Below are 22,369 nucleotides of genomic sequence, written 5' to 3' on the forward strand. Positions count from 1 at the left end.
CCCGCCTCATCGCCTGCACCCGCCTCATCGCCTGCACCCGCCTCGCCGCCTGTACCAGCCTCATCGTCTGCACCCTCCTCATCGTCTGCACCCTCCTCATCGCCTGCATCCGCCTCGCCGCCTGTACCAGCCTCATCGTCTGCACCCGCCTGCACCCGCCTCGCCGCCTGTACCAGCCTCATCGCCTGCACCCGTCTCGCCGCCTGCACCCGCCTCATCGCCTGCACTCGCCTCGCCGCCTGTGCCTGCCTCATCGCCTGCACCCGCCTCATCGCCTGCACCCGCCTCGTTGCGTGCACTCGCCTCATCGTCTGCACCCGCCTCATCGCCTGCACCCTCCTTATCGCCTGTACCTGCGTCATCGCCTGCACCCTCCTCACCTTCTGCCTGCTCCACACCCGAGTTGCTTCCATTACTGACAGTCACTCCATTATCAATAACCCCTTCATTAATCCCTAAAAACGTTGTTGCAGAGATCCCTAAATTGAAGACGAAATTAGAGTGTCTAAAAACTGAATATCCGAATTTCAGAGACAATCCACGATCCAGCAGAGCCGTTGAAACGTTATGAGGCAGCTAGGAGGTTGTGAATGTAGAGGCTCAAGCCAGAGACAGTCGTGGACAGAGGTCAAGAGCTTGAAAAATAGACAACCAGTAACAGCAGTAAATACATATTTGGTACTATCGACGAAAAATTCAAGCAGTCACATAACAATCTCGAACAGCAGAAATCAGGTCTAAACCAACCCGTTCAAATTCATGTTCTCCACTTCAATCGCTGTTACTGGCGACAGCTACACCCGCCACATCGCAAGACGTGTGGGGGTGAAGGCTAGCTCCGCACTCTCAGTTGGCGGCATGAACTCCAGAACAAAAACCACATGAGTGTGACCAGAGCTGCGAGGTGCTGATCGCCAGCATCAACGATGGCAGTCGGCGAGTACCAGAATATCTCCCGTCACCTTGGACTCTTGCAGCACAGCCCAGCCAGCCGGCGCCGAGCTTGTGCTAACCACCCTGCCGTACTGTTATGACCTGGACGCTGACCACCCTATCGACGAGGAGGACCGTTCTCGTGAACGCCTTCACATGTATAAACACGTAACGCATAACGATAGCAAATGTCCGAAACGTGGAACCTGGTAGCCTATCAAACCTTCCATCGTCATTACGAACTTTAAATAAAGAATAGATTCCCTACACGAAATTTAGGGGGTTTGCATTGTTTCTTTGTAACCTTAGTTTACAAATTCTGTTACTTTATACAGTAATCGGTATATTCAACTTTATGTCACATGAACTTCTTTTGACAAACGTATATTATACTTCTTATAACTATTGAATTCCTTTTAGAGGTTTTAATTATGTTTATACATGATATTTATATATTTTTGATCTCATCTGAAATTATTTGAGATAGCAATGCTCTGAACTTGAATACACTCATACAGGACACGTAGTAAATAACGTAATACTATCTACTGTTTATAAGAAAATATATAATAACGGCGGAACTTTGAAAGTTTCTAAACTGAAACCTCGTTAGCGATGTAAAGAACAAAGGACAAGCATGAATAGTTATTCAAACTAAGCCTCTTACCGCAGTTTATTTACCATGTCTAGGTTTCATATCTGTGTTTTCAGTCTGTTTAAAGCACACCGTGTTTTGAACATTTACGACTATTTTCTCCGTTTCAACGAAAGATAGTAGGGTTTTATTTCTGCAAATGTGAATAACTTGCGTTTTTTTATTTAGATTAACACTAATAAATGACACACAAAAAAAACACGCAATACGGTTAATAGGTGCCTATAATTAAATGTACTCATCGTGTAGGCATTATAACAAAAAATATCACTTCTAGAATGCATAGTTTGTATTCCAATTCAACAATCAATTGTATTAGAAGTAATACTAATGTTTTTTCCCGAGTTGCGAACAGCAATGAATAACACTTTAATAAAAAATATCACTTAATACAGTTATTAGGTTTATGTAGTATTGAAAAGAGTCAATCGCAAAAATTAATGTTAAATAAATTTTTTTATTTGAAATAATTTAAACTGAGTATCGCAGCTGTATTTAGTTAGATCCAATCGTGTGTAAACGTATCATCTGATTAGATACTCAACTGAGAATTTCCAGGAGAAGTTTATGTTGACATATCAGCCTTATTTGAGTCACGTATTTGACTCATTTAGTGCCATACAGGAAATTACATGGACTGTTTTAATATCGAAGCAGAATCAATATTATCGGAGAGTAACATACATAGAACAAACTACTTGTATACAAGAGATACTTGGATGATAGCGTAGTTTTATTTATTGGTAATAACAGTCAATTGAATTTATTCCTCAGCTAATTAACGAAATTGAAGCAAAACTTGAATTCAAATTATGAACAGAAGAGTTAACCAGTATAAAACTTCATGATTTAACAATATAAAAGTGAACAATAGCCTTAAACTTAGTATATATAAAAAAAAAAACTACAACTTGTGTCCACCATCACGCTACATCCTATCATTATACAGTACAACCGGAAGGTTTTCTACTTACAACTCAACGATACACAATTTGTTAACAGTCCCGTTAATTAAAGAAGACTTCTAATAAGGACTAGACATAATAATACACATAGTACTTTTAAATGGTTATACTAAAAATATGGTAGATAAAACACCAGAATAGAAATGATAAAATATAGTACGTGGAATATGGTCTCTCCATACAACAGGCCCTTAAGAAATAACCAAAGACAAAGCCTTCAATTGACTTTTAAAAAGTCCAAATAAACTCGTCATCTCCTCCCACATAAACACAAAAAACTATAGGAAAAGCTTGAAAAAATAAGAATGTATAAAATTAAATATACCAATTGTCGTAACGTTTACATCAATCATACAGGGGGCGCAGTTTCAAAACACGTTATAGCGAAAACCAAACAAAGGTCCACTTTCGCATATCACCTCGTGGACTTTGATCACCCAATGGACAATTTTAATGATGGACTCGAGGTTCTACATGCATGTTGGAAAGTAAAAAATGAGAGAAGTGAGTAAATAAAAAAATAAATAAAAAAAACACGTGATGAGTGACAATTTCACCTGTATACTCCGTTGCCGAAGTTTTAATACGAGGCAGGTATAACCGCAGATTATATCTACACATTTTATGTAACGGAATATTTAATTATAACGATTCAATTGTATACTAAAATTAAATGGCCACCATGTTGAAAGCTAAAAGCGGTAAAAGATAAGTTGGTATTAATGTAGATTGGCATTACTTTCAAATTTTATGAAAAGTGTAAACTAATCCACACTATATACAAGAGCTTTGTATGTACCTTTTTAAGCCTGTATATATTATATATATATATATATATATATATACAAATATTGTGGTTAATTTACTGTTACTAACAAAATGAACGAAGCTATGTGCAAGTAATGCATGTTTTCTAACTTTTGGCTGGATATATTTTTAAATACAGCAGTTATCGCATTCACTTGCCCTCTTTTTATTGCATAAATCCCGTAACAAAACTTACATATTACTCTTAGAATTACATAAAACTAAAGAATACAATCTACTATTAATACAACATATTTTGTACATAAATCCAGTTAAGTCAAAAAACCATGCAAATAAATTTGTGTTTTGTTAATAAATTTTAACTTTACTATCATTTAGTTTTGTATTACCAAACGGTACTAATATTAAAATGTATATACAAATAAATATAATGCATATATTTCTATAATATGTAAATATATATTTTTCGGATTTCAGGTTTCTTTGAAATATGGCTAAAATGTAGTTGTAAAAGTGACGAGTTAAACATTTTGATAGGTTCGAAATTAAAATTTGTACAGCCTGCTCTGAGCACGATATAAAGTATAATCTTATACATACGAATATTTATCTACTTAATAAAAAAAATCAAGTCTGCAATGTGTACGTTTACGTTTCAATTTAATAATGTAATTTTTTCAAGCAGCCAACTATTTGCCCTTCAAACTATCATGAAAACGTTATGAAAACTATAAAATGCTGGTACCTGATGTCAAATAGACACTTAAGCAATAATTAAGACATTTTAATCCCCAGGAAATATATTTGATAAGATTTTGTTCCATGTAAAATAAAATAGAGGTATGTAACAGAATATATTACAGTTTCTTCTACTTTACTTTGTGTAACAAAATAATAAACATCCATTAGTGTATTCACAACCAATATTCTCCTTAATTTTATACTAGAAAACAAATATGAATAAATGTTTTTTTAGTATAGATTATAATTTGTAACAAATTTTAATAAAAGATCGTGTTTTGTTCTTTGTTTAAAATACATGAATTCCAATTAAAACTTGTGTATACAATAGGCACTACCTTTGTTACACGTCATTAAGCTGAAATGAGTTTTCCTGGTTAAACCACAGTCAAACAGGATGTCCAATTTTAGTTGTGTTTTTTTATCCGTATGTATACCTTTATATTACCGAATCGTTTCATAGCATTTGATTGTTAATTTTACTAACTCTTCTGCGTGGAAAATAAAACAGAAAAATTAAATGTTAGTAAAACAAGTTTAAGATAAATTATTGAAAAATATATTTACCTATTTTACCATCAATCTTTATTTATACTACATTTTTTCTTGTATCTCAAAATTTACGTATTGTTTTTATAAACTACGGTAATCCATGTTAAGGAAAAAAAAGAAAGAAAGCGTAAAAAATTGTAACTATTACAATTTAAAGTATAATCTAATAATATCGTGTGTGCGTTTAAATTTTTAAATTCTGGCCATTCTTAAAATAATTCTGATTCAAGCAAAATAAACATATCTTGGTTTAAACAACTATTTGCGTTTAAATTGTTTCAAATATAATATTGTGAACATAATAAAGAAGATGACTGAAAAACTATACAATAATGAATCTTTAAATTTTTTGTGATAGGCTATATCCGGGTAATCTGATAACTTTGAAGTCTGTGAATATTTAGAGTATGTTTAACTTGTAAAATTACATAATATTCTCAAATTACATATGAAATTTTGATAAATTTTTTTGTTATTTAGTAAAAATTCTAAGTTAGCAAAAAAGTAAAGATAAATGCATAGTATTAAAAAGAAATGCTGTAAGGGGAAGTTGTACGTACAGGTTCAGTATAATAAATAAAACTAGTCACATAATTTTTATTTGGTAGGTAATTATTTTAAGGTTACCATCAAATAAACAAAAAATAACATAAAAATTATACTCGTATATAAATATTTACAATATATAATACAATACGTAATACTTAATTGAAGAAAAAGTTGGCGGTTGAAACAAATATTACAATTAATTATGTATTTATTTTAAAAAACAAACCATTAAAGTAAATATCTTAGGGATTGAATTTCAATTATTACATTAGAGTAGAAGTACTTGTAAAAGTTCTGGCATTTTCACTCAGACAAAGCGTCTGTGAAAGACTCTTACCTTCAGGAATGGAAGAGCGGAAGACGCGACATGAATATAAATGTGCTCATTAGCAGCTCGGCATAAAACATTAGTTTTACTTCTACAATAATTGAGTTTTGGATTTAAATATAAATCATACAGTCTAATAAAGGGGACAGTCAATGATAAGTGTTGGTACATTTATGTTTTACATTTGTATTGTATTACGGCAATGGTTTAATTCATAACATATCTAAGTTTGTAACGTAGATAACAGTAAAAAACAATATCGAAAATCTGGCAGCACAACCGTTTCCAATTGCAACTATTGCGCGGTAATGCAAGTTTCATGGAGATCGAAGTAAGTTATGGTGCTTTTGGTATTTTCTAGTTTTTAGTAACATAAGTAATTTTTATAAATAACAAATGCATATTCTTCAAATCTATAATTCTGGACAAGTAAAAAAAACACATTTAAGGTACTCAGTTACTTGAGAGAATTCATGTTAACCTCGCTTATAAAGACAAGGTAGAAGTATGCCACATAAAGTTTCGTAACAGGCTTCAAAGTTGCAAGCAAATTCAAAATCTATAGTTCATGTAATTTTCGAGATGTCCTGCTTTACAGACACAATCATGTAAAAATGAATTTTTGAAAAACATGTAATAGAATTTATTCTTGTAGAATTTAAGTTTCAAGCAAAATTCATAATCTACAGTTCATGTAATTTAGGAGATGTCCTGCTTTACAGACACAATCATGTAAAAATGAATTTTTGAAAACATGTAATAGAATTAATTCTTGTAGAATTTAAGTTTCAAGCAAAATTTAAAATCTTTCTCTACAATAGTTGCTAAGTAAGTTGGTTACCCAAAATGATGTTTATGTGTTTGGGTAGTTAGGTTACATACGTTAATATGTTTTAAAATCTTATAGGTGTAATTAATCTGTTCACAAATTATTTATTCTGATATATTATGATTACCATAATGGTTACTCATAGGAAAAATGTAAAAATATTCACAGTGCTTACGTAAATTCCATAGATTGATATCCACCATTATTGAATACTGTGTTACAAAATTTCGAAATGAAGCTTAGTGCTCATTTTCAAGTGTATAGCTCAATTTATTTTGGAGCTATAGTGCAGACATGCAGGTCAGAAAGGTTTTCCAGCTCCACGAGCTATAGGCTTCGCTAAATCTCAGACTTCAAAGAAAATTTGTTCTTAGTGTTAATATCAAAGTGTAAGTTCCGTTTCGTGTATATTGTTAGGTAATGTGCTTACAGTGTCAATAGATAATCTAAAATAAACGTTTTAGTAAATTAATTGTGGAAAACCTATGGAGTAGTAACAGCAAATAAGGAAATTATTGTTACATAATAGTTATAAGTGTACTACTTTATTTATATATTTCAACAGAATAGGAATTTAAAATTTACAAATAATGAGTTGAAGACAAACTCGTCTCAAATCTGAAGAAAAATAAAGTGTTTTAGTAATTGACAACGCATTTTCCATAATAACTGTTTTAAAAAAACAGTTAAATCCGGCACCACACAGTCAACTTTAAAAAACAATATTATCAAATGTTTAGCCGAGAAATGTATTAGTCACAATTCAATCGTGTTAAAACTTAAACTGTATAACTAATAACAATGCACAAGCCATTGTTTAAAAACTGTAAAATAGATATATCTTGTGTGGTTACCCCCATATCATCCCGACCTCAACCCATTGTTAGGGCCACGATAAAGAAGTACATGTAAAAGACAAATATTAAATTTTCAACAAACAGTGTTATGGAAATAGCGAAGGAAATATTTGATTCCATTACTCAAGATGAATAGAAAAAACCCCTGCGAACCGGAGAGATTTGTTAATAGCTTGGGAGAAGATATTGAAAGCGAGCTTAGTGCCAGTGACAGCGAAAGAAGTGATGCCGATTTCCCCAGCAATTTTGAACAACGAAATACCGTCTGGATGACTGGGATTCCTCCTTTAGTGGATAATTAAGATGTCTGAAATATACAACTCAGAAATTAATTTATTCTTAGTAATATTTACTTTTCTTAACGGAAAATATCTCGGAGTCGTGCAGTGTTAACGGAGTACAATGAAAGTCTAGCGTGAACCCAACGTCTGCAATAGTGCTAGTAGCCTACCAGCTGCACCTGCCTTCCCGCTCCTTTTACCCCTCAACTCCCTCACCCCTACATGCGCGAACCCACTTACGTCTAAATAATCTATCTTATATCAGTGCCTACCTGCCGCAGTCAATCTGTTAAACTGTGATACATCTCTAGCTACAGATAATCTTCGGTAAGGAAGATTGCATATCGTGTCCACGAGTAAAATGATCTATATAATACCGATCCTGATCAAGAGAAATATATTGCAACACCAAATTAGTATGGAATAATAGTACTTTTACCCGTTACAATATATTTCAGTCACATGTATTTTTAATGTTTCTTCAAGTAAATGTTCTACTAAAATGTAGATAGTTAATTGTTTATAAGTACTACATTTTTTAACGATTGATAATATAGAAATATTCTCTTGTTACTAAAATTATAATTTGGTAAATTACTGGTGACTGTATTACTTGTACAATTCCAACTGACATTATTTACGTAGCCTGCCATTATTGAAGTTTGCTTAAATGTTGCGAAATTAAATAGAGTTAACAGATTCATAACATACCTTAAAATGCATGAACGCTAATAGAAGTGAGACTTATTCAATGTTCACCACATCAGTAACGTTCTCTTCTGTAAGAAACTGTTCCCGCGAGAGCAGTTCTTCTAATAAACTTTTTTAAATAAGAATCTATCGACGGTATTAGCAAACTACATTATTATATTATTGTTTCATATTAGCCAATAGTGTCCATACATTTGAAACTTATATGTGTATTAATATAGATAGTACAGTTGTTTGTAATATGAAACTCTATCCTTGTACCAGTATTGAACAAACTGAACATTGCCCTTCCATTAGTTACAAATTAACGATCCCTGTGACGTGCCCTAACCTCCACTTGTTCATCCCTCTAAAGGGTCTCTAAACAAAAGCCTTGAAGCGGTTTACGAGAGTATTTTACAATTAATCCATTCATATATTTGTTCCAAATAATAAATCAAGCTTTATTTTATTGCAAACGCTTAATTGATGTGATATAAAATATTAGATAACGTCATAACGATATACTTTTTTTAATCTCTAAATTAATCTAAATTATTATAAAGTTAGCCTGGTGCATGGATAGAAATCACTTTTATATTGATAGACTATATCTTGCACATCATTGTTTATAAGGGGCAGACTAATAAATTTATATGAAGAGTACTTAATATTTCCACATATGTATCAGTGCTTTAGCTTGAGTATTGTATTTTGAAGTAAAAAGTATAGTTCCAAACTCAAGCCGTCTTCTTAGAAGACGGTTCTATGTACAGAATAACTGTAGAATAATTCAGATTTTCACGTGGGAATATTATTGCTCTACATGAAAATTTTATTTCAAATGTACGAATAACACTATACAGTTCTCGTCATTTTACCATTAATGAGCATATGTAGAGTAGTACTTAACAAGTTTAAAAGATTTAAAGATTAATTATAAACAATCAATTGGTTAATGATTACACTAAAGAAACCAAATTGTGTTTGCTATGCTGCAAGGTTAGTACAAGCAGTTGGGATCAATGCAATCAGTATTCAACTTGTCTCCAGATCAGTTTAGTTTACATAGTCCGTATTCCGTGAGTAGCATTGGAATCACGCAGGTCTTATTTACCTAGTTTGCAAGAACAGAAAGATACATTAGGGTTCATTCTTTATTAGAGTATCTCTGTCCTTTTTATCAGAGTCTTAGATACTGCGTAAACGTTCCTCACACATAAAGATTACCTGGTAGATATTATATCAAGAAAATACATAAAATATTATTCACGATACATATATCTCTTATTAGCACATAATTTTTTAAAAATTCTCTACGGAGAAACAATACTTTGTCATGTTCTTTATTATTGGCCTTCTTTATAACTAGTTGTTTCCTTGTATTTGATGAAAGCTTCGTTGTTATTTTTCTATACATTACGTATTCATTGTTACTTTACCAAACCAATATAAAATTCATTACTTGGGCAAGCATACCATATTTTATTGCGTCAAATTAAAAGGCATGCAGTCTACTAGCAGTTGCACGTGATTTTTGTACATGTTTGGTAAAAATTCGCCTTCGATTTTAAACGTACTTTAAAATTTAAAAATGTGTTAGATGCAGAGTTATATCAGTTTCTGGAACAAATTCTAAGTAATTTAATAATTTTATCTACTAGTAGGCTGTATTAGTGGTTAGCATAAGTGGTAAAATGCATGTTTATATAAACAAACTGTGTCATTTATTCAGGCTCTTCATTTTTTGCGAGTTCTAGTAGTCGCAAAAGGAAAAATTTTAAATGCATTTTGTGTGAATCGCTAATATTTTCATATTTTTACATGATTGTGGAGGACTTTTGTTTCTTAGTTTCGTGAATACATGATGAGCAAAGTTTTTTTCAAACTACACCTCTGTATCTCACTTATTTAACACTGCTAGGATACAATCTATAGGAAAAAACTAAAAACTTTGATGAGGTAACATTATATTTGACACTAAAAAAGTACGTCCTAAACCTATTCCTCTTCGGTAACTATGCTGAATAGACAATTATATTAAGCGTGATGATTCAGGAAGCGTTTTAAGTAAGCGTTCTAAATGGGTAATAAAATTAGTCGATACATTTCAATGAGCGTAATTCAACAGTACACAGGTTAAAGTGTCGTAGGCTAACCAGTTGTTGTTACTATATTGTTTATATTATTAAAAGCTGTGGTAATACTTAGTGATTCTCTGTCACTGATGTAGTTTAATCGGAGAGTTAAAGCCATTCTAGTCAGCATACGGCATCTTTCTATTCTAGAATGGGCCCTCAGACAGCTCGGCATCAAGTAAGTAGGCGCGCGCCGTCAGGGTAGGGGCTCTTTTATAATGGTGGTAAGTGCGTTGTCTTGTTTCTCTTCCCAGCCGGCAGTGTTAGAATACCAAGGGGTAGTCACAGTTTACTCTTCTATGTAAATGTTTATTCCCTAATGCCCGGTTCAGGGGGAAAGGGCATCTTACCTATTTCATTTCTCCTGTATACCAATCAAATGAAAAATAATATAATAAAAATATATAATTATATAAGCGCATCAGAATAACTTAAATGCATGGATTGTTACTTAGTAAGTGTGTTTAGTTAATAAAAAACTCGTGTTTGATCTCAAAGTGTGAAGGTTTGAGTCTCACACGGAGGGTGAAACTATTACTAATGAACACCTTATTGAGATCGTGTGAGCCTACTATGCATGTACTCAGGAATATCAGTCTTGCTCATTATTGAGTGAAGGTTCTGGTCTGCTCCTAGTTGAATAAGTACTAATAAAATCCACTTTTGACTTTTATCGAAGTCGAAATGGCTAAGATAAAGTCTGCACATTGAGGTAGAAACATTTCAAATTGGATTGTTTTTTAGAATTTGTTGACATTGTGTGCTCTAAAACTCTTACAATACGTATTGATAATGTAACACATTATTAAATAAATTTATCAGTTATTTAATAATGTGTTACACTAAATTTTAAATGTTTTTAACACCGATCTGGTATTTCTAAGACTTACTATTCTGCAGCTAAAACAAAATTTTCTTTTTCATTAGTCAATATAGGCTATGTTTTAATACACTCTACAATAAGGAGTTTTTTTTATATTTTAGATAAAGATACTAATAAAATATTGATTTTCGTATGTTATTTTATGCAATTAATAATCCTCCAAACTGTTGATTTACGCTATATTACACTTTTAGGTCACTTATATATTCGTATCGTATAGATAGTTCATAATATATCATCTAAAGTCAGATTTTTTTCTACCTTATAATTAAATTTAGTACGCCTATTAAATTAGTAGTATTTTTTAGATTAAATTATTCATATGGTGCCATATTATTACGCCAAAAATTTATATAATAGTGATACCTTAGGAATAACTTGTATTGAAACATTTTCACATCATATCGTATGGTTACTTACACTAACAATAGTTACTATTTATGATTTTACCACCGATTTGTAGAAACAGGTAAAAGAGCAGTCCAAAAAAAAAACCATTTCGAATATGCTGAATATACTGGAGGCCAAGATAGTTCAATTAAAAGAGAACAAGTATTCGTGCCTCTGAAATTTTAGTTTTAAACTACCCCTATGAGTATAAATTAATAATACTTTAGTTGTTACACAATTTAACTACTTCTTCTGACTGAGACTGATGTAATTAATGCAAATGTTGATGTAATAAATGCGTTTTTTAATGAAATGCAGTTTTATCTCAGATACTGCAGGATAAATAACTTCTTGCATTTCATTTTGCTATTGTGAGTGTTGGGGCTCTCATTTGATAGATGGATAACCTCTGGTAGGTTTTCTACAATTGCGTTTCCGTTATTTATTACGTGACAGACTGACAATAAGAGCTTTGGTTACCAACCTGGCAAACCGCCACCTAGGCTAAGTGGCTACTCTTGCATAAATGGCAATTCTTCCTTCTGTAGAACTTTCTCGTTGCATATGTTAATTAATTTGGGCAAGGCGTTCTTCATACATATAAAGATGGAGAATTAGACAAGAGTACAAAATAGTCCATTTGTCTGAATACTATCATTTATGTAAGTATATAGCTATTAAATTATGTATATTAATGAAATTGTCCATTATTCTTTTCACCTTCACGGAATAAATTTTTTTCAATGTCACTGCCAGTATAAGTAACTTTATATGTAATATCTTTGAATTCTACTTTATATTTATGAATTTGGCTTTTAGTATGTAATCATTACCTAAATATGTTTATTTATGTTTTTGGTTCAATTTGGATTTTTCTGTCCAAACTTTTAAACCTTATGCTATTAAAAAAATAATCTTAGATATTTTTTTCTTAATAAAGGAAATACATAAGGTTTAAGCTTAAAATCTGTATTATATACATGTATGGATGCATATTATTAATGTATTTTACTTAAGGGCTTTATATAATATATGTTAAAGATATGTTTTTATATACATTATCAACTTATAAAATAAAAGTAAAAAACTGGTTAAAAAGTGTGGGTCGTGATTATATGGAAAGGATTATAACATCTGATTACAGAATGTAATGTCCAAAATTGGATTACAGGATGGGAGCGTGTTTTTATATTTGTGATCGCATGGTGATAGTTGTGGAGCATGTGGTGTTGGTTGGCAGCGTGGTAGGTAGAGGTGCGGGGTAAGATTAGTTTGGGGTAGGCTAATTGAAAGGAGGGGCAGAGGCCTCAAGCATTGTCCTGACTGAGGAGTCCGTTTGTCTGTTGGTTTTTTATTTCTTATCATCTAAACAGTTCGTCGTTTATCCTTATTTTAATTACCTACATTCACTGATAAGTACTGTATGTTTGCTATTGCGTCTCTTCTGTAACCTCATATTTGCTTTTTCTTCTTTACCACTATGAGCGTTATCAGTATTTATAATTATTAAATCAATTATTTTTCTATATATATATATATATATATATATATATATATATTTTACTAAACAACATTATTTTAAACATCTTATTTCCCTAAGAAAATTATTTTTTGAATTAATGGGACTCATTCTCTCACGCACAGGTGCTATGCACCTATGTGAGGAAACATTTCCACAATCATTAGAGCAGTCTATACATATAAGTATTTAATTTGTTTGCAGTTTTATGTTTTGGTGTTAATTACTAAAGTAATTTTTATATTATAAATGTAAAATTGTGCTCCTATGATTTCTAAATTTTTTGTACCATAATGGAAAAAAAAGATGTTTTTTGATTTGATTTGATTTGATACTTGCACAGGTGATATTAATTAATACAATATTGCATGATGTTTATTAAGGCCTCACTGATCTGCAGTTCAGAAGCTCCTACGTTACTGGATGTAATAGGGAGTATTCAGTCATGAGTAAAACTGTTCACAAGTAGTCTGACAGTAAATTATATACATTAATGTATTTGAGATTAAAAATATGTATACGGTACAGTAACTTTATTATGACGAAATAATTATAAGAAACTATTTTATGCCTTTATAATTAAAACTATTAAGACCTTTTGGATAAGTTTTTAATAAAATGTACTTCAACAACACCTGAATATATAATTTTTTGGCCATGAGTGTTATACATTTTTGTATCACTTAAAGCAATATTTACTAATTCATTTTTTAAAGTTTGTTACTGTTAATAAAAGGTTTGAAATGAAAAAAGAGGCCATCGTTATATGTTACAAAATGTATAACGTAACGTTTCGAGGATTTTATATATCCACTTCGTTCAAGTGGGTGCAAGTGGGTGAGGTGTAAATACAAACAAAAATAAAGAACAGAAAGAAGAATAGAACGGAAATAAAATGGTTCAAACATACCTAAAGTTCCGAGCGCAAGTTATATGACGAAAATCACTTGTAATAAGTCAGTTGTAATTTACTGGAATGCAGTTTTAATTTCAGGAAATAACTCTTTTTAATGTCAAATCTCTAAATAACACTGCAGAGAACTGAAATATTACCAGTTATAAATGGTTTTGTCTCAATCGGTGCATACGCGAATAAATATGCTTAAAAATAGTTTATTTTATTCTATGTTCGCTGTATTCTTACTTATGAGATGTTAATTATGGGCTTGACGAATATTAAGTATTGCCTTACTATATTCAGTACAGATAGTTCTTGTACATGTTCAGAAGGCTATTTAACTCGATAATACAAGTGTTACTTTTATGTGCAATGTAGACTTTAACAATGTTTTATAAGAAATAATAAAAACAATAATTGTATTTAGTTTCGAAAATTGAAATATGAACTTAAATACATTAGGACGTGAGCAGCAGCTTAAGTTCATTCTGTAAGTGTTCCACCCCTACCTCCCAAACGGGTGGTCATATATAACAGACCCTAATTTGTATGTTAATTGTAAAATGAGATGGCTGCAATGATCGTGACACTCAAGTGGAAGTAGCCCTTTTTAATTTCCTGGGAAATGTTTCCTTACCTTATAATGTTACCAAATGATAAATTGTCTTGCAAGGACATAATTTAAATTTTTTTATAGGAAATTTAAAGATTACGTTTAATAGATTAGAAGAAAAGAGGAAGCTCTGTAAATTAAAATAAAGTGCAATAAGTAAATTTAGCCCTTAAACTGCCATTTAGTTTGAAAATGTTTGCGTTAATGAGATCAATTATTATTTTTCTGAAGGCTTAATAGAAAAAAACATGAACATTAATAAATGCTACATGGATCGATCATTCAACATTCGAACAAAATTCATTGCAAATGTTAAAAATGAGCTCTATTTCACCTTCCACTTAGTGCAGCGTCATAAGTCGAGTGCTGTGACAGACTTGACACCTAGACTCCACAACCATCTGAAGAGATCCAAAACAGTCGGCGAAGAAGCTATAAACGAACTTTCAACATCGTGTCGACATCCACAAAAAGTTGTAATATAGATGAAGTGGTGTCCTCATTAGCTCAACAGGTTCACAATTGAGTGCATTAAGATTTTTCTGAGGCGATCCCAAATCACGATGGAGCAACTAAAACCCGAGTTACGCACCTGGTGAGACGATGAGAACACCATTTTATCTAGATTAAATTTTTTGTAGTATGTAGTTGTCTCTGATGGTGAAAATATGTAAAGTTCAATGTAAGCTTCTTAGTCGCCGTCTGTGCGCATGGATCTTGATTTCTGATTCCAGGAGTCAAGTCTGTCACAGCATTTCGACTTATGACGCTGCGTTAAGTGGAAGGTGAATTGGAGCTGTACTTAGCATTCTTATTGAATCTACCTTTCCCAACCATTGTTCTACGTTACGTGTATAAACTCCTGTTAGATGCATGATGATTAATTGTGTGTTATTTGTAGGCGTCATGCCACTGCAAACGCTTACTGTGATGAGGTATCTCTGATCTGCATGATTTGGAGAGTGTAATAGATAAGAACTATTGAAATGATAATAGTGTTGTATTCAAATATGTGTACTTTTGTTAGTTTATCTGTCCTATAATCTAAACAAAACCAACTTCTCAGTCGTATTGATTATAATGCACAATGTTTTCAAGGCACTTTACGAATTGGTGTGAAATTTCTCATCCATGGACATTGCGTATTCTTTGTGTTTTACATGATCACTTCGAGTAAAACTTGCCTTAGGGGGACTTTGTTCTAAAACATGTAATATACAACTTTAACATATTCTTCTTTTTGTGGTATACTACGACTTTTTTACAAAGACATTATAGGACATGTATTTAATGAATTTGAGTCGAAGATGTTTTGTTGTTGTTCTGAGACATCTAGGCACATAAGAACGAGCGGAAATGTACCTAACAAAGACAAAATTTCAATAAATAATATGGGTGAACAACACAGAACGTATTATGTTTCTAAAAGTGTTAAAAGCTTTCTTATCTTTAGATGGATGAAAGATGCCACGAATTTGTTCATAGGCCCTATAAAAACAAGAAAGAAATCTATAAGGTAAATTTTAATTGAGGAGTGATATATTTGATGGTGGAATGCTTTTTCACATTTGATTTTCCCTTATTTTTCACGGTACAGACTTATAAAAAGAGCTTTGGGTATCGGCCTGGCAAACTGCCACCCCTCTTAAGAGGCAGGCTGCGACCTTTCCCTATCCATTAAAGCACTTTATGGTTCCACAGTCTTGTTTCCGCAAAGCAGCTGATTAGGCAGATAGGTTTTTCTATTTAAAAGTAAGACATTTATGGAAGTATAATAACACCATTGTAGACGGGTTTATTAGATGAGTGCCTCCACACTCTAAGAATTAAATAAATCTTTGTTCTTCTTCGTCTGCAGGGTTTACGATAGAGCCTGTTTCGTCTCAAATTTTAGGTTTTACTCCATCTATTGCCGGGTCTACCTACATTTCTTCAGCCTTCTGGTTTGTAATGTAAAATTGCTTTGGTAATTCTTAAAAGTTATTTTAAAACTGGCCTGGCTGTATATCTAAGGTTTTGTTTTCTTTCTAACTTTATTTTGTGTGACTCCTCTGTATAATTTCGTATATTCTTTGAAATTAACAAATATTTTTTGGTCTAGGTTTTATCATATCCATAGGCTATATAGCTGCCTAAATAGTAAAACTTGCTGAAATTTTCTTGTTAATTTACAATCTCGTTTCCTTTAAAGGCCATACTTTTGTTTTATTTTCACTTATAAAAGAAATATGACAAATACGGTAATTATAAAAATTTAGTATTCAAAATTATAAAATTTTGAATACTAAAACAAGAAAAACAGAGTGTTTCAAAATACTTAAACATGGTAATGCATACGTCTAACTGTAATTTTAACGCCAAAGCAGAATCAGTGAGCTGATCTATGCAACGTATACGTCCTTCCTGAGACCGCATACTGTCAGCTAGTAGGATTGAGGATTCTCAATGTTAGACTGTGAATTTTGCGTGAACGAATGAATCCAACGAAGAGTTTGTAGCAACCGCTTATTAATAAAAATTTAGGGTATTAAAAATAGTGTAACGACTGGCACTCACCCGCGACTTCGCATGTGATTTGGTTCTAAAGGGACATATACTTTATAATGGCATACAAAAAGTACCCAGAGACATATTTGGAGACTTAATTAATAGCAACTAAAAAATCGCAATCTCAACATCCATATGAAAATAGTTCGAAATAAGTTTAGTGACGAGTGTTTTGTAATTCTAAATTAAGAGAGTGAAACAAGTTTTATAAATCCTAAATATAATCTCTCTACATTATTTGTATTTAATTAAGTAGCTCAAACAATTTCAGTAATAGTTAAAATATTTTAAACCATTTTAGATGAACTCTACATTCGAAGTCTTTCATTTTCTTTTCCCTCTGAAAGATACGTAGGACCCAAACCAGAGGTCTCTAATGTTACTCTATGAAATGTGGTGGCTAATGAAAGATTGAATTGTTTAATAAAACCTCCACAATTTTAGGTACATTTAAAATGATTTTAACACCCTCATTAGTTATTAATGAACACTTTTTCCTGGTTCTATCTACATGTTGTCTTCATTTGGCCGAGTCATTTTATTACATACGAAATAACAATGTAATTAACACAGTAACTGGACTGGATGTGTCTCACATACTAACTGGTAACCAATAAGAGATAAATGGAAAAGCAAGGTATTGGTATTCCTAGGACTTACTACTGTGTTTTGGTCACACAAAAATAATAAATAACATCTCATGGTAGTTGATTATTGCAATAACTTGTTTTAGATTTAGTGTGGTAAGTTCACAAAATAACTAGCGAGTTTATGTTTTTATCTACCTTATAATAACTTTAAATGTAACTTAAATTGCTGAGGTTTAATAAAACAATTTAAACTTTAATTATTCACTAATTTTGGTAGAGTAACATTAAGGACCTCTAGACTGAACCATTATTCTTCTTTTTGCAATAAGTTTAAAATGAGGTGTCACGTGATAGGAGGTCCTATTTAAAAATTTTGCCCTTACCCCAAACTAACTCATTTTTTAGGGGCGGCTCAAAATATTTTAAACATAAAAAACTCTAGTTGGTAATATAAACATGTTCCAAAGTAAATCATTTCATCTCTATTCAAATAGAAAGTTGGGGCATGGGACTATTAAGGCACAGTGTATGTAATTGCAATACTAGACTATTTTTTGTATACAGTTTTATTAAAGATATCATTAAATATAAAACATATGCTAAATTTTGTTATAGAAAAATACCGGTTATAAGGGGTTATCACAGAAGTAACCAGTATTGTGAGAAATGCTTTGAATAAAAGCGGGCAGCAGCTGGTGATTCTAGACCATCAATTTTCTGATCTCTGCCATCACCAAATTCAGCTGGGTCTTTCTTTGTCATTTTGCGTTGATGGACAGAGCAACGCAAAATATCGCAGAACTCCCCTTTGTGTTTGTGATTTGTTTATTCATACAACTCTCGTTAAGGGAGCGAAAACATAAGTCCAAATAAGGAATTATTACGAAGCCCATATGATTTGTCAGGAACCTTAGTGATTGTTTGATTATTAGTTTACTTAAATTCTAAAAAAATCAACATCTATAAAATATTAATTCCTAAAAACGAGCTATAAATAAAATAGTTTTGATTAATCTACATATAATTTTTCTCTTACCCTATCTGAGATTTTTCAAAATTATACGGTTTGTTGTTGGTTTCAGTTCAGAGTACGTGATTTTCGCTAAACTTCTTTACCAACACTACCTTTTATCTTTTTCGCTACCTAAACAAAACCGACAGTTTGAGTCAAAATGTTAAAAATGTTTAGTAATTTGTTTTAAAACCTCAAAAGCCTTCTCAATGATTTTCTGATATAAGTACACCATCTTGTATAATATACATCCTAGTGCTCCATATTATGCAGTGATGTGATTGAAAGTATTATAATCCTCTATGTAAATGTACAGCTAAAATAAATTCTCACAGATTCTATAGTCTACATTATAAATATGTAGTAAATAATTTATTTTCATCAATACTTTCTAAATTTTTATAAATATAATGAACTTGAAAAGATTGAATAATTAGTTTATACTTTGAAGTTATTAGTGGTGTATAACTAGTTTTATCTTATTGATATGACCGTAGCATATGGTCAGTCTGCGGCTCTCCAATCAATAAGTGAAGAGTTCGATTCCCGGAATATCAATAAATATTTGAGAATGAATTTTCTTGTGTTTTTGTAAAAATTTACAGTTTTATTTTAAAATTAGCGTGTGTGTAAAAACCTTTAGTGTATAATAGATATTTTTCATTGTTATTTATTACGGGAAAAAATTGACGTTTTGAAACTGGGAAAATATTGGCAAATTTTTTCAGTCGAGAAGAATCTACAGCTATTTGCTGATTATTTTTGTGATAGACCTCACAATAGAAATCAAAATATCCTGAATAAAATATATGTGTGTGTGTTACCATAAAATCTTAGTTTCAGTTAGTGTATTAAACCTTCAATCCTTGACTATATTGAATCACGCGGCCTGTTCCGTTGTTGCATAGAATCGTATAAATTGCTGAATTGCTCTATGTATTATATAAAATCTAAATTACTTCAAAATTTTCAAAAAAATAAACATATTTTCTGGTTCTAATTATAATTGAAACAAACAATTTTAAAACTTACAAATATAAAGTTTTAAACATACGTCAGGTTATTTCCCGTAATGTAAAACAGAAAACAGATTAATAGTAATTAGGCCTGAATAAAATTAAAACATGAACGAAATTTATTAAATTTTACATGTTTTGTTTAAGACTAGACAAATGCATGCTCTACGATAAATTTAAAACAAATAAATACTCAATATCTCTGATTAAATTTTTTACGAGTATATAACACACATTTTTTATAAAATAATAACTATTATAGTAATAGTAAAATTATTGGAAAATTGTGTTCACGTATAGCTTGCGATGTAATTTCTTTCACCATTTGTCCGTCAATAATGCAACTATTAAAATAATGGATATGTCCGTTCCAATTCACACTTACAATATTATAATACAAGCATTATTAACGGAATGTAAAATAGTTTTTGGAAATAAAAAAAGTCATGATTACATAATTTTCCATAACACTATATATATTAGGAAAGTATTGTTGGTAGTTTTCATTGGAAAATAAAATACTGTAATTTCTTTTTTATTTTATAAAGAGTGTTAAAATAGTTTGACAGCAACATAAAATTCTACCCTGTGAAATATTTAAAAGGTTTTATAAGTCCAATAAATTGGAAAAGTAATATCTATCTTAAGTAAATACCTGAATTTATTTTTCTAACATTTTTACTAAATATTGTGCATTATGAAAGTTTACTCAAGTTTTGTGATTAATTTAAAAACAGTTATTGAGGAATCTGAAGGATTATTTTCAACATTCATTAATCATAAAAAACCCGTTAAATAGACTAATGTGTTATATAAATGTTTCATATAAATACACTCTTATGTACGCACCAAAGTGCACTACAATACATTTTATGTCATTGTGTGCTTCTTATAAAAGACTAGATTTATTGTAGGGCTGCTGTTATTTTATGAACAAAGGGATCGACAATAAAGAGTTGTCAGGTACAAATCGCTACCCTACCATTGTCAAACGCAGCTAACCTCATCAAATACAGGTCTCTCTCCCTTTCACTTTTTAACCAATTTTAGTCATATTTAGAAAATTCAAAACTCGTTACTTATTTGCCTGAACAAACTTTGAAACGAAGTATATTTTTAAAAATTTTGCGAATGTAACACTAGGTATATTAATGTCACTCGAATGTACTAATAATATGTACTAATATTTTTCTTTCATACAGTTAACCCACCTGATTATGAATCATTCCTTTTCTAATATTCAAATACATTTGTTTTATAAATGTTGAATACTTTGATAGAATAAGTCTGATCTGAACTGTGTCTTTGAATATGTATTCTACAAGACTGAGCTACTCTTAAGGAGTTTTCATTTACGGTCTTATAACGCTATACGCTAGTTACCAGACTGCAACGAGCAGTACGGCCTCTTCCAATGAACGAGGTCTCGTTGAAAATCAAATGCTGTCGGCGGACATCGCTTTATAAATTGTAGTGAAGAAAAAACCAATCTACTCAAGCAATGGTCTTGGCTACATAAGGTAATCAGAGGGTTGCGTGTTCATATCACATTGTGCACGTCGATCACATCCGGGTGGCCAATGTAGTGAGGTGTAGTGAAAGTAAACACTATATATTACAATACATTTCTACACAGCGTGCAATGACGATGTCTTTATTTACACTCACAAATCAACCATAACATTGACCGGTATTTTGGTATTATTCAGAACACACTATTTTCGGAAGAGGTTTATTACAGAGGATCCAAAAATTACAATATTAGGGAGTACAGAACTTATTTGAACTAATGTAAAAATTACGCGGCATTATACCAATAGGTTCATCATAAAATGAAGCAATCTCCCATCGTCTAATTTTTTGTGTCAGATAATGTTGGACAATCTGGCACGTGATCTAATGCCAGGGAAAGTACCGACCCCTGACTGTCAGTGCGGGCTTCGGTGGGGCCGTTGGCGCCACCCCGCAATTATTTGGCGGGAAATAAGAACATCTTTCGACATAGTAGATAAATTCATGCTCATATCACGTGGGCGCTCGTTAATTTATTGTATTTATAATAAGCACATATGTAAATACCTACTTATATAGCGTAATAATGAGTAATAGATAGGGACATAGTGGTCTCCTTCTCGCTGACATTGCTTCCTTTTGGGAGGCAGAAAACAAGAATCGATCGTTATAATAACGTGTCTTTTCACAATAAGGCCTATATAGTTAAAAGCTTTTCTATAGTGCCTCTATACTATTGTCAAAAACAAAATACTTAATTGACCATATGCTTTATTTAAAACAAAATCTCATATTAATTCTTTACATTTAAACATATATTGCAGTATTCGTTATTCCACGGTTTACAGCGGAGAGAATCCGTAAGAAAAATACTCTAACATGAAATACTCTTATTGGAAAATGATAAACCACAATTAAACTGTAGGTATAATAACCTGAATATAATAAAAACAAAAAATAAACAAATAAATGTTAAATCTAATTTGAAAAATTCTTATTTCCTACTCAATTGATATAAGAGTTCATATTAAATTAAAATAAGGAGATTATTATTTCTGTTTCTTAAAATCAATATATTTTTGTCACAGTTTTCATAATTTCTT

At 31.6% G+C, this 22,369-nt stretch overlaps 1 protein-coding gene across 1 annotated transcript in view; it reads left to right on the top strand.

Annotated features, from left to right (window-relative positions):
* The first annotated feature begins 567 nt into the window (after positions 1-567).
* Positions 568-22,369, top strand: part of LOC124363359 — a 33,109-nt gene continuing 11,307 nt past the window's right edge. The window contains exons 1-2 of the mRNA XM_046818609.1: positions 568-583; positions 896-1,075. Coding sequence (XP_046674565.1) covers positions 568-583; positions 896-1,075 — 196 coding nt within the window. The remainder of the gene's footprint in view (positions 584-895; positions 1,076-22,369) is intronic.

Source organism: Homalodisca vitripennis, chromosome 5, assembly GCF_021130785.1.
Source record: "Homalodisca vitripennis isolate AUS2020 chromosome 5, UT_GWSS_2.1, whole genome shotgun sequence".
In the NCBI taxonomy this organism is placed as follows: Eukaryota; Metazoa; Arthropoda; class Insecta; order Hemiptera; family Cicadellidae; genus Homalodisca; species Homalodisca vitripennis.